This window comes from Nilaparvata lugens, chromosome 6 (genome assembly GCF_014356525.2).
Source record: "Nilaparvata lugens isolate BPH chromosome 6, ASM1435652v1, whole genome shotgun sequence".
NCBI lineage: Eukaryota > Metazoa > Arthropoda > Insecta > Hemiptera > Delphacidae > Nilaparvata > Nilaparvata lugens.
The window spans coordinates 27838671-27853575 of NC_052509.1; the positions used below are offsets into that span (position 1 = coordinate 27838671).

Genomic DNA, 14905 nt, shown 5'->3' on the forward strand with positions numbered 1-14905 from the left:
ATGATTATTTCCATTCAATGAGAGCACAAAGTTTAGTAGAGAAAATTGTAAATAGATCAAATTAAAGTAGATAAATAGTTAATATTGAAATAAAAATGAAAGATAACAAGTAATGAAACTGACCAGTAATTTTTCAATGATGCCAGTCTCTCTGGTGCCCTGGTTGCCGAGACTAGAGTCGGAGTTGTAGGATGCGTTGGCGTTGGCGTTGTTGGTAGAGGATGAGTCGTTGTCGTGGCCGTTGAAGATGTCGTTGACGTCCGGGTTGAAGGTGGTGATTGGCGGAAAGTGCGAGTTGTTGGCGGGTGATGGCGACGGCGAGTACATGTTGTAATTGGTCGACGACGACGACGAATACATGTTGTTCATGTCTTTCGACGACTGGTAGCCGCTGCTGTTCCTGTGATGATGCTGCTGCTGCTGCATATGTTGTTGCTGCTGGTGGTGGTGGTGATAGTTGTTGGAAGAGGGACTGTTGTTCTGTTGCAGTGTCATTGATTTGTAATCAATTATAGAAGACGTATCAGTGTTCATGTCTGATGGCGGCTGGAACTTCTTCCACTGAGGATTATTTGACATGTTTACTTTGAAATTTGCTTGCTTGTTAGTATAATAAAATTTATCGTCGGTAACAACAAATTATAATAATCGATATCGATACACACGACAAAAGTATTATAAATTATTACAATATTATTACACAGCTACGTAGTTGTAACAAGTCTAAACTTTCAGTTCGTATTCTTTTTACATGTATTATATATATACATATATAAATATGTTATTAATAATAATTTATCACAGAAAACTTCTATCTTAGAACGACGCTTTTGTACACACTGCCAGCGAAGTATAAGCAATCCACCACAGATCACAGAATGTGGTAGAGAAGTTATACTTCGCTGATAACTACGAGTAATGTTTTATTTCTCCTTGAAAGCTACGTTTCTCCACGATCAAATACACAACAAAAAGGAACAACGGACGTTGACTACCAAATACTAATTATTTATAGGATAGAATCACTTATAAAACCCAATTCCGTTTTTTCCACAAGTCTCGTCCTAGAGTCTAGAATTAACGTTTATTACAAATGTTTTTACGTAACTCACTTGTTGTACAGAGATTTTTTTTTACTTTTTAAGCCGACATAACTATTCGTATATATTTAATAATTATTATTTGTTATAGTAAACAATAACGCGTTTGCACAGTTCACAAAAATATCATCGACGATAATATCTACGTAGTAAATAAGATTAATTAGAAAAATAAGCAAAATCCTCAGATGTCTTCAATGCTAGCAGTGTTTGGATTGTGTCTGGTTGTCAATTCTTCTTTTCTGTTGATTTCCTTTCGATTGTTACTTTAGTTGGTTGGTACGGTATTCAGTTACACAAGCTGAAAAAAGAAACACTATTATTAAAAAATCAATTAACTTACGATTATTCTACAAACTACATTTTATATCTTGCTATGCTTTCAACAAGTGATTCACAAAGTACAATACCGTATTCAACATATTTGTAAAAATATAATTTCATTAAAAAAATATGTTATGGCTACCTAATCAACAATTTCTTATTTAAAAAAAATTTTGACCTACCGTACTTATTCTTTTTTTATAACTTATCAAGTTCTTGAACAAAAAAAACACACATTCAATAATTGGAATAAGCATAGCATTTTAACAATTCAAATGTACAAGCAAACTTCATCCCTACTAAAATTTATTGTCAAAAATTGTTAATTGGATCAACATACTGTATTTATAAGCTCAATGCTACATTACCATAAGATTAAATACCTATAAATAAACTTTAATGTTGATACTTTGAGCAATCAACTTTTTTATTAAAATTAAATCTCTATAGCAAATAGGTAACAAAGTTAGGCCGACCATGGCCAATTTTACTTATTTAAATTTATTCAGGTAAGATTCTAATGATCCAAACCACAATTTCAAGATAATTACAAATGCTTATTTCACTTATATATAATGCAAAATAATTATAATTAGAAGATTATTAATACAAGAGCATCATTAATTCTATCTTTTTCCCAAAGATACAAGTAAAAATGGGAGTCACGGTAAAAAATGTTGCTAGTCCATAAACGGTTCCATTTCAGCTTGAAGATAAATCCAAATCAATTATAAACCAATGAAAACAATTTAAAAAGCATTACATTGCTATCTTACTCTAATAATGCATAATAAGAATAAATTTAGATATAATTTATGAAACAAGTCTAATGCGGTTGAAGACATCACACTACAATACCCCTAATTCACAATAAATCAACAATAATCTCAGCCATTAAATGAACTTTAGATTTGAATAAATATAGAAAAACAATTGTAAAAATGATAAATAAATAAATAGTCTCTTTTATATTATTTAAAATTGGTAATCTTACCAGAACACAGCATAGCACTGACGACATGCCGCCATATTGAATGTCAACAGTAGACCTATATAATTATGAAAGAAATAGTCTACTTCCTCTATTCCAGTAATAAATTTTAAAAATACCCTAAAACGTAGTAATTCACTCTATGATCTTAATAGGAGTGGAATAGTAATATAAAAAGCATTATCGAGCTTTATATGCATTGAAAGAAGAACCAAATGAATTAAAACATTTTCAATAAAAATATGAGATAGAATCATAACAAGATTGGAGAAGGAACAATATTTTTTTTTAATTTTCGACTTTTGGAATCAGAAGTCTTCAATTATAAACTATTTTTAAATGTTATGAAAAGGCATATTATGACGTTTCAGCACTCTATTATTTATTTCTCTGTGAAAGAGAGTAGACACGTGAAATATAGAGTAGACACGGCCAATTGTATATTCATACTAGAAGTCGTTGAAGCCAACATCTCTACTGGCAAATTCGCCCACGTTGACGTCACAACAGCTTGTTGTGTAGTGTTTGTGGTGTTTAACTTACATTGTTGTTGAACAATGCATTGTTAAGGAACTATAAAGACTGGGTAAACGCAGTGGCCATTTTGAGTCATAGCATAGCATTCGTTTCAACGGCTTGTATTGCTTTGCTTTGACAGTGGTGATTATATTTTGATATTTTTAATAATTCTAATTCATGATGGTAGGGTGCTCGGCAATAAATTGTGCCAATAAAACAGATTTAATAAGGGTTTCGCTTGTTTAGCAAGGCAATTTGGCTTCAGATTTATTACTCTACATTGAAAGCATTTTCTATTTTACTAATTGATTATCTAAAAACAATATTACATAATTAATTGACAATTTATCATAATGTGAACTTACAAACTGTAGGCTACCATACCTATTATAAGGTACCTAATATAGGTAAGTGTTGAAGCTGAGCAGTAGCTTGGTTTACAATATTATCAGTAGTTTATAGGCTTACAAATTCTCCTTGATATCATGAACTCTATAATGAATATTAATATTGTCTTCAAAAAATACCAATCCTAGTGGCTAAGAAGACTCACTATAACAATACACTTGTAACGGCGAGTCTTTCAAGCTTGTGCAAGCTACAGTAGTGTTATAACCTAGGCCTATATCTTTTTCTCATCCAAAATCGGACTGATATGAATAATATTTACTGGCCTACTGTGGTATTGGTGATTTTTACATCTAATGATAATCCATGCAGTAGTGAGTAGATTATTAATTATGATTGATAGAAACTTTTCCCTGAAGACTGCGCCATTCGAAAACTAATAATTTTGAGGCACAGGGTTGAAGGACTACAGCTGGACTAGTTTTGTACGGTACTGAGATTTGTTTAATTAAATACAAATCATTTCATTTTGTTTATTTATTTATTACATTTCCAACGGTATACAACGATTTCAAAATAATACAATAGTAACAAGATAAACAAAAATAACAAGACAAATATAAATATGAGATACATAACATAAAGACTGGGTACCGTGTTGTTTGTTCTGAACAATACGTTCATTTTTTGAATGTATCCTTGTTGGAAAAATATTCTCATCAATTTATGAGCCACTCCAGTTCTTCAGTGATGTCAATGTAAACTCTGTCCAAAACCATACAACATAGCATATACGGATATAATTCAAATTTGGCTCCTTCTCCTGTGACTCAAAATGGCGACTGCACATACCTGGTATTTATAGTTCCCTATGCATTGTTGTTAGCTTGGTTGTGACGTCAATATAACCTAGAGTATGGATCTATTGTCTGGAGTCCCTCTACTCATCAGGATACATTTAGGGGCGATTGCTGAAATCGGGATTATCTCTTACGCTCGGCTAAAAACCGGTTTTTGCGCCGCAGATCAAAAATCGGTTTGCTGAGATCGGGATTAACCACGCTCGAGCGCAAAAGTTAGCCGACCGGCAATTATCGCAGGGAAAAACCGGCGGTCTAAAAATCGGATTGCTGAGATCCAGTCTAGGCTAAAAATTAATCTCGGTGGATTGCTGAGTTCAAGCGTAGATCAACTCGAGTTTAAAAGATAATCTCGGTGGATTGCTGAGATCGGGATCAGGCTAAAATGAGATAATCTCAGGAGCAAAAATGATGATTTCAGACTCCAACTTGCTGCTAGGAGGCAGGTTTAAGTTCGGGATTAAGCTATTAACTCGCTATTCTTTTGGTTTTATTGAAAACAAATGTCAAATTGGGGTTCACCTTTGAATTCTGAATAATTTCATTACCCATAAAGTCATATTTAAAATGTTTTTCCATTAATGTTTAAAATATTATAACATAAGAAAGTGAAAATGAAAACACCTTCAAACAACAAGGAAATTCTTTACCTCTCACAAAAAGGAGAAAATTTGAGGAAAATACCCTCAATTTGGTGTGATTTCAAGCAATTTCCACTTGAAAAACTACATCCTAATAATGAAGATTCTTTATGTTTAGTGGGCTGATCATTATTTAATTTTTATAGAAAATATTATAGGCCCATGTTATTTCAGTTCATATAACAAATAGAATGGAAATATAATTTCATTAGTCATTCAATTGTTTCAAAAAATAGTTTCAAAGCCATAGTCTACAAACCTATGATTTTCATGATTTTTACTAGAGAGAAAAAAAAATTACTGTGGGGGGATATATCCATGTTCCCAGATATTACTGGAGATTTGTATATCCTCCTGTCCCCGGTGGAAACTACTCTTTAATCATAACATAACAAGGACATTTTGTGGGTACCATACTAAAAAAAGGTGCTGGAGCATTGTTCAAGGGAACTATGTTTCAATCACATGAACTGGTTTAAATACATGATCTTTTCATATTCATGCATGAAATTGAATGAACAATTATCAATACATGTTAAATTGAACTTTCAATTGCTAAAGATGGTAAAAACAAAACTGACTTACTTCAAAAAGATTTTTCTGAAGTATTCGCTATATGCAGTTCCATAGAGTAAAGATACTGTTTGAAAGATACCTATTTATTTGTCTCTGGCAGTACTAGCCCATTCACTGAGTAGCCCATAATTCTATTATCATTCTGATATTCTCTCAACACTCATATTATATTATATTTTTTGGTTTAAACAATGTCTGAAAATATATTAAATTGGAAGCCAATTCTTTTGACTCAATTTCTATCAGTGGTCGATTACCTTCTACGAATCTAGGCTACACGTTAGTATCGATGCTATCTATAATTGGCTTGAACATAATATGGAACTGCAACTATATCAGTAATGAAGGAGAACTGTATTAAATACGTTGTAATTGTAAGAAAGTGTGAGATGATATCTATGTGGGGTTGATTGTTGCTAATTGGAGGCAGCTGCGTTTGCTTGCATCATCACGGGATGCAGAAATAGTCTGCATTGCATAATTGAACTATTAAGTTGAGTCCAGATGGTGATGAGCGACCCTTCGTTTGCATGATCCTTTCTGTGGAATTGATTTTGTGAGTGGATGAAGTGAATAATGGATTACCTTGAATATTTGGATTATTACGAACCAATACCTCAAGTCAGCGAGTACGGTATCAGAATTTAAAACTGAAGAGAAGTGCTGATTGCTCTCAGATTTTTTGCTGATGGTAGTCCACATAGAGACTGGTGATTTATGTGAGTACTGCAGCATCATGTCGCATTATACATAGTGTTGCGGCAATAGCTATTATTTGTTTAATAATTGAAAAATATTACATTAAATTCCTAGCTGGACAATACGCTAGAAAAAAATACATTTTGGAAATAAATGAAAATGAATTCCAAATGAACACCAAAAAGGTGAGGAGTTAGTTGTTCATGTGTTCACTGTAACAACATTCGAAAGAGTTAAGAAGATTATCTAATCACAGATAATCATTATAACGACGGTCAAGAGAGGATCAAGACTGAAATAGAGAGAGAATGGGAGTAAGTGGGGGAAAGAGAGAGAGAGAATGAGATTGATTGATTTTTTTTTTCTTCAATATGCCCTAATAAAGGCATATTATGCCTGAGAGAGAGTGGGAGGGAGGGGAAGAAGAAAAAACAAGAACGAAACGAATGATGGGAGAGTGAGTGAGTGAGTGCAAAAGCAATACGCAAATGTGCAATGTTCAATTCGCAGCCATGACAGAGAGAGGCACGAAGCGGCGGGAAATTTGAATGGCCCTATTGTTATAATGGGAACTTGCATAAAATACAAGGCGCAAACCAGTTATATTTAATAATAACTACATTGAATTTTTATTGAGCATTTTAAATGTATGTATTACAGTTGTTATACATCCATAAAATTAACTGTTTGAATTGCTTTACTTGAAGCCTTAGTTACATTGTTGATACTGCTTAGCTGTACAAGTGCTCTACAAGTTAAAAAGCCATACCGTAACTGCAAAATTATGATTTTAGAGATTGGATTTTTATGTTATTTTGAACAAATAATTCGAAAAACCAGTTTATGTTGACGTTTCTTTGATAACAGCTTACGGTACTTATTTACTTAGTATCTACAATATCTCCAAGTTCAAAACAAGAAGGCAAAGTATGATAGGTAAAGTAGTCAAAAAAATAACAAACTAACTTGAGGACGCTATTGGATGGTAATATTTCTGTCATATTCAGATCATATGAGGTACAGTATCGGACCAAGAACTGTTCCTTGTGGCACGCCGAATTTTACAGGAAGGCCTTCTTCTGCACTCAGATTTTTCCCTATTCTCACTCTCTGTTTGCGAATGGTTGAGAAATGAGAAAAAACAAAGAATACATTTCATATAAGTTTAATTTTGCAATACTTGTTTATATACAATATTTTTTGTTTTTCCACTGTCTGCGTAAATATAAAGACTATCTGGTTTGCCGACTCGGGAACACGCAACATACAGTTGTCCATGTGAAAAGCAATCCACATCTAAATCTAGACCACACAATTCTAAAGATTGACCTTGAGCTTTGTTGATTGTGATTGCAAATGCCAATCGAATTGGGAATTGCAATCTTTTAAATTGAAATGGTGTATCGGTCGGGATCGTGGGTATTCGAGGAATGAGGACATCTTCACCTTTGAAAGGCCCTGTTAAAATCGTTGCTTCCACTACATTATTCATTAATCTCTTAACTGCAAGTCGCGTGCCGTTGCAGAGTTTTGGCTGATTAATATTCCGCAAGAGGATAATTGGCACACCTACTTTCAATTTCAATATGTGTGGTGGTATCCCTGGCAGATCAAGTGAGTTTAGAAATTCTGTTGGATAATTAACTACTTCATCAGCTTCCACAACAGTGTCTATCGACTTATATGTAGTTTCATCACTTTGAATACTGGATTGTATAACATTATTAAGTTGATAGACATCTTTATTCTTTGCGGCAAGGATAGCTCGTTCACTGAGCCAATCATGATTTCTATGATTTATCTGAATGTCAGGAAATACTTTTTCGATCAGTTCTTCTTTTGATGTAACTAAATTACAAAAATTATCGGGAAGTGATATTTGTCTAGACGTCTCATCGACTGGCAGCTGACCGTTTCCAATTTCCAGTAACTGTCGTGAGAATACCTCAGCTGATGGATCATTCTGCAACTGGACACGCATATTCGTAGTCAACTCCAATGTATGTACGTGCCGCCATAGTGTTGAATATTTCAGGCAAGCATTAATTTCGTCTGCTGGTGTCGATCGAGAAATTACAGGCAATGTTTGCCTAAAATCTCCTGCGAGCAATATCAATGCATTCCCGAATGGTTGAACGTTTCCACGCAAGTCTCGTAATGATCGATCAAGAGCTTCGAGCGATTTTTTATGTGCCATTGTGCATTCATCCCAAACAATTAGTTTACATTTTTGTAATACTTTTCCCATACCGGATGCTTTAGAAATATTGCACGTAGGAGTCTCAATGATTTGCATGTTTAATGGCAACTTTAGAGCTGAATGCGCAGTTCTTCCACCTGGTAACAATGTTGCAGCTATTCCAGACGAAGCAAGAGCTAAGGCTATATCACATTTTGATCGAACCGTTGCTAGAATCAATCTAATGAGGAATGTTTTCCCAGTTCCTCCTGGTGCATCCAAGAAGAAGGTCCCCCCAACTCCGTCATTTATCATTTGCATTATGCGATCATAAATGCCTTTCTGTTCCCACGTTAATTTGGGAATGTTCGATTGGACATATGCCTGAAGATCATTAATGTTGTAACTCTGTTCACGGCGTAAATCTACATCAAATGCAGCAGTCGCAGTTCGGGTTGGTGCTGGCATTCCTAATTGACTAAGAACTTTATTTGCAATAGCTAAGCACTTGTCCTCAATATTTATCAATGCTTCGTTGTAAATGGCTTCTGTAAATTCTAAGGTCATATTGGCATTTTCAAGGCGTACTCTATGCAAAATATCTTCAGCCATATGCGAACGATATCTTTCCCATAACTCTGTGGGAGATGAAGGGAAGCAAGCGGTCAATATAATCGCAAATAATGCGCGAATTTGGTTTGGATGTGCAGTGTTGCACGCGTCATTGATGCATATGTTCCACTGTTGGTCATTTTCTAATAAATTCAGAGCTTGACACGTAGCGCGAAAAGTGGCATGTGTGACGCCGTCAACTATTTTTAATTGCTGGAAAGATGTAGGACCAGGCACATTTACCAATAGCATGCGAAGGTAAAAACATTCATCTTGATTGGGATGCACTGTATAAAGTCTACCAATTGTATTTTCTTTGAAAATGCCAGGGTGACCGTTGACTGGCTCCCCTCGTTTGCGCCGTACAAATACTTTTCTAGTTACATTCCACGTGTAGTAAGAGGGAACTTCTGAATACATTAGTGTTCTGGCAAAAGCGTCTTCCTGGCATAAGGTGAAAAAAGCAGTCAGAGTTGTACCAGGTGGATTAAGGGCTCTTTCTTGCACATTTGCATCTGTGAAATAAACACGCTGTCCATTTTCTAAATGTACTGCCAAGTGAACCACAGCTGGATTGCGTTCATGCATGGGAAATGAAAAAATTCGCCATGCAGCCTCATTGCTGCTTATGTATCTTCCAGCCTGGTATTGAGCAATTTCATCAATATCTCGTACTGCATTATTGTCACAATTATCAGATTGCACACTAAAAACTGCCATATCGCTGCCTTTATTTACATATTTACAGATATATTTAATCGATTTCACAGAATTGCAATATTCTACGTTTATGTGGGCTTGGTATGTTTTTGACAGTAAAGGAGAATATGGAACCACCCAACGGTTGTCTACATCAATATCACCATTTCGCATGTGTATAGTTGCCGAATTTCCACCATCTTCAGTTGATCGTCTTCTATACCGAGGATATCCATCGTCGCCTGTTACTGTGTTTGCTGTAAATGCTCGAGGATATTGCTTAGAGCATTTCCCATCTACCATGCATGGTGAATTTGGATTTAGTGTACCACATGGTCCATGTATCATGTTTTTGATGATCACTGCATGCAAATCCTTATCGCTGTCAGCCCGTGGAATCTCAGCGCATATCACGTCATCAATTTCGTCTGAAGTTATTTTATTGTAGAGCCAGATTAGTATATGCGCATGTGGTAATCCTCTCTTCTGCCATTCCACTGAATACATCCAGCAGCGCACAGATCCAAATACTTCAAGTTTCACAATGAAATCCATCAGCGATTTAAGCTTTTGCCAGAAAACACGTGCTATAATGTCATGCCTATCCACGTGTGATTGCCCAGGAAATAACAGCTGCTGTATCTCGTCCCAAACTGGATTGCAAGTGAAAGTGATAAATAAATCTGGACGCCCATAATGACGAACATATGACATTGCATCTTGAGCATATTCTTGCATGTGACGTGGACTGCCAATGAATGAAGATGGCAAAATAGTTAGCTTTCCAACGTTGGTTGTATTACCATCATTCACAACTGCATCTCGCAAATGAATATATTCTTCAGAGCGTAGTTTAGTCTGATTCAAACGAAGAAATAGCAAACGTTCCGTTTCAATTTTTGCATACATATCCACAAGGTACTGGTGAAATAACTGACGGAATTTTAGAATATGATTGTCCTCGTTCATCCGAATCATTAAGCGGTATGCGTAAAAGTTCATTGAGCTGCACTTTTTATTGATTTCTGCACCATTTACTGGATTTATCATTTTCACATTGAAATGATATCCATCAGCACCATCCCAAAAGATCAATGGATATTGTAAAGCATCGTAACAACGGTGAGTTTCTGCTACATTTATTAATTGATTATTTCTTCGATGGAGAACAATATCTCTAGGTTGGAACTGATCACCAACTATGACAATTGCTACTTCGTCTATAGTTGGAGCATTATATCTCCGGACATGTTCTCCAGCAGGAGTTTTGTCTGTGTGAATAACAATTTTGTGGGTATCTGATGGCATCATATCAATTGCTGTTTTGAACAAACGCACCAAACTGTTCCTTTCGTGAAGAAGCTCCTGCAGCTGCAAAATAATGGATCTTCTTAGCGAGTTATGTATTCCACAACGTGCATCTACTTCATGTCTATCATCACCAATGAAGTACATTTGTAGAAATTTATGGTCACTATCTGAGAATGGGAGCAGGGAGCCAGCTTTGTGATATATTTGCCCTTTGATTTTAAAAGTTGGCATGAATTGAGCAGTCACGATTTCCGCACCAAATGATGTCATTTGGAAGCAAGAGTTATATTTCCTGATGTTCGATAAGAAATGCTTTGATTCAGCGGTAGATCCAGTAAGTAAAGTTTTCAATGGCTCTGGTGGTGCATCAAGTTGAGGCAATTTGATTTTTCCGCCAGCACAACACATCCCTTTCGTTTCATTATTAAACTTTAGAGCCTGGCAGTAGCTACATACATGACTCATCTGACCAATGACAACATGCTGACTTGAACTATAATCAATAGCTGGATTGTACCGGAACGCAAGACGATTGTATTCCAGATGCAGATCAGCTGTTCTTTCTGTTCGTGTTTCAGCTATCCTCACCCTTTCGCGTTCATTGCGTTCAAAACGAACCAAATCTGTTGCTGCAGAACGCGACTGACGTGCTCGCAATCGTGCATCCTCAAGCCTGGCTGCTCGTCTTTCTGCTGGGTCCATGTTACGTGTCTGGATGGTGTTTAGCCTGTTCCTCTCTCGTAAAGATGTTTGCTCTTCCTCAGTGATATTCGAACGCCATCTCCTTAATCCTTCTGCATTGTGAGTGCGACGGCCCAAATTTGACTTTCTGCGAGGCATTATTTTGGTTTTTACTGAAAGAGAAGAAAGGAAAATATGTGTGTGTATTACTTTACACACGTAAGAAGTTTTGTTATTGTTTAATTAGTAAACTAATATTTCATGTATTTATTTCGTATATATATTACGTATTTAATATTAAATAAATAATAATTACAAAAAAATAAATCGTGGGTGTCAGCGATTCAGTTATTCAAATATAACTTATAATAGATATTTAGAAATAATTGCATAGTTATGAGGGAAACAATCGATATATTCTCAATATTGAATAACCTTTTTGAGATTTATAGGCCTACCAAAAAATTAATACCACCAAAAAATATATTATATTTTTTATCGAATAAAATAAATTTTATATATTTATACTCAATTTAATGAAAAATCTCACTATATCAGAAATAAAGACAATTAAATTCCCTACAAAACGGGTGGTCAACGAAAATTTTCCGACCAGTGGTTCCGGAGATAGAGCGTTTTAAAGACAAAAACAGTTTTTGATAAGCGCTCTCACTCGGTAACTTTCCAAGTGGTACCGACGCGAGGATCTTTGATGCTGAGCCTCTGATGCAACGGGAATGAAACTGACCGGCTGAGCATTAAACGCTGGTCACGTTGAGTGATCATCTCGCATTGCGTATTGAAACTACTGTACATAAATCCTTTTCAACAATCAACTTATATCAATTATTTAATAGACTAATATATTATTATAATCTATCCCTTCATTTTGTTTATATGATCAAATAACCAGCTGACTACTAAAATATTAGCCTACTTTGTATTTTAGCATGCAACACAGCCCAGATCGTATTATCAACAACACCGTTGTCAAATGCCGGTATGTTAGTAGAAAAGAGATAAGAATTTTTTTTATTTCTCGTTGTTTTATGATAGAAGGAAACATAGCATGAATATGAAATAGAAATAAGATATTGAAACTATAAGATAAGCCGATCAGCTTATGAACTAAGGTTTGGAGGATTATGAAACATTGACAATTGAGAAATTATGAATACACAAATGCAAGAATAAAAGCCTCAATAATTATTATTCATTACAAGATTGATTTACATCGATAAGATTATACTCACACTATCGACTGAATCGCCAATTGATTGTAGCACGGTACCGGTATCGATCCATTCACTGATTGAAATTACTACAATATTAACACAAGTAACACGATTATTTGCACTGAAACACGAATTTATTATCGAAAAAAAAGCATCGGTATGCTTTCTTTGTTCTGAATTGCGAAAGTAATTGAAATCCAATAATTGTACCGGAAAACATACGGTAATCAAGAGTGTAGTTTACCGGTACTCTATATCTCACGAACCTGTTGAAGCTGCGTTTTGAAACATGCGCGCTATCTAGCGGTCAGATTTTGCACTTTGATTGCAGCAGCGCTCAGCTCAAATCTGGCCAAAAATGGCCAAAGTTTCACCCCCTCCCCCCGGGCCACCCTGCGAGCCCGGTCAATTTTTTTTTTTTATCGACTTATTTTCGCGAGCTGACCCCGAATGTGAAGTCAAAAATCGGAAAAATCCATAAACAAAAAAGTTAAAAATTTTCGGGCGAGCGTAGCGCCCCTGAAAATTGTAAAAAGTAGATAAAAACCATCCTTGATGCGGATTTTATATCATGTTAAAATTTCAACTCAATCGGTCCAGTACTTTTGGAGTTTTTGCATTACACACAAACCAACATAACATTTTTATATATATAGATTCAAAAGTATATATTCTCTATTATTTGATATAGTTGTTTACTTTGTGAAATTCAATGTACACATTTTATATATATCTAGTTGGATTACAAATGGGTATAAAAGAACCAACGAAAGACGAACAATCTAATAATGATTTGTTATATTTATAGTTAATTGAATCAAGTAACATCCTTTAGCACCAAACAATATAAATTTTGCACAATCGAATTCCATAGTGATTAGTAAGTACATGAATTTAGTAGCTAGTAAAAGGCTATAATAGTAGGCTACTCTTTAAAAATTATTCATTTTTAAAAGTTTTAGTTGAATAGAAGGCTACTCAGTTCAACAAAACATGTTTATAATCTATTAAACTGGGTTTAAACCGAAGTTATTAACAAAATGTTAATAACTTAATCCCTATATATATATATTCTATTAGATTGAACATAACTTATCATGCACTTGATGAACATAATATGTGTTTGTCAAGTTCCGTTCAATGTAATAGTATCTATAAGGATTAAGCTATTAACATTTTGTTAATAGCTTTGGTGTAAACCCAGCTTAGGGCTATAAATCAAATCAAAATCAATCTATTTTCAAAGACAAATTACAATTTGTATAGGCAACTTCATGAGAAAATTACATAAATTATTACATAAAAAACATATAATCATACCATATAAAAACAAGAAATCATCACATTAATGTCTTACAAATTCTCCATATTGAAGGCAAAATATTCATCATCAGTATAAAAACAAGTTTCTCATTAGAAAATCCTTAATGTTAAGTTTATATTCACTCACTAGTAAGCCTCTTTATAATTATGTAACGGTAACTGATTATAAAACCTAATTGCACAAGCCCTAAAACTGATATGACTAGATTTATACCGAAAATATTCGTTTCTAGGTTCAACCTATTTCTTGTGTTGTGCGAATAAACATCAAAATGACTAGACAATGAGAGCAAATTGATCTTTATAAATAATAAATATTGAAAAATAAAAATACACGGCAAACAAATAATTCTCAATCTAACAAATAGCGGTTTGCAGTGCTCAAGGGGAGGAACATTACCATATACATGGTTCTTAATGCTCTTTTTTTAACACAAAACGTGAATGGAAATCACTACAATTGGCCCATAATATTGCTCCATACAAAAGATGTGAATGAATGTAACTATAGTAGACATTTACTAAAAAATTTCGACACACTATTTCCTTTTATCTTCTCAACATAAAAACACCTCTTGTTACCTTGCGTTGGGGATAGTGCAGTCAATAAAATGATAGCAATATATACAACCACATACCAAAAAAATTGTGACTGTGGGAACTTTTTGTATGATGAATGACTTCATTGACATTCTCTACACAATACAAATAAATAATATATTAACAGTGTACAGTTGAAATGTTTAATAAGTCTAAATCTATCCAACTCGACTGTAGTTTCATATGCAATTCAATTTGTAAGTAATA

The 14905-nt window shown here is 34.5% G+C and overlaps 2 protein-coding genes across 2 annotated transcripts in view; both read right to left on the reverse strand.

Moving 5' to 3' along the window:
• LOC111058369 (cold shock domain-containing protein E1) overlaps window positions 1-2570 on the reverse strand; it is an 84845-nt gene extending 82275 nt beyond the window's left edge. Inside the window, exons 1-2 of the mRNA XM_039430582.1 lie at window positions 2419-2570; window positions 124-1401 (exon numbers count right to left, since the gene is read on the reverse strand). Of these exons, the coding sequence (XP_039286516.1) occupies window positions 124-579 (456 nt within the window). The 5' untranslated portion in view covers window positions 580-1401; window positions 2419-2570. The remainder of the gene's footprint in view (window positions 1-123; window positions 1402-2418) is intronic.
• A 4637-nt stretch (window positions 2571-7207) lies between these two features.
• Window positions 7208-8442, reverse strand: LOC120351870 (ATP-dependent DNA helicase PIF1-like). The gene has a single exon (XM_039430586.1). The coding sequence runs from the start codon at window positions 8352-8354 to the stop codon at window positions 7224-7226; it is 1131 nt and encodes a 376-aa protein (XP_039286520.1). The 5' UTR covers window positions 8355-8442; the 3' UTR covers window positions 7208-7223.
• Between the last annotated feature and the right edge of the window lie 6463 nt (window positions 8443-14905).

Coding starts and splice junctions, on each gene's coding strand:
- LOC120351870 (XM_039430586.1), bottom strand. CDS start 8,354: ATGCAAATCATTGAGACTCCTACGTGCAATATTTCTAAAGCATCCGGT.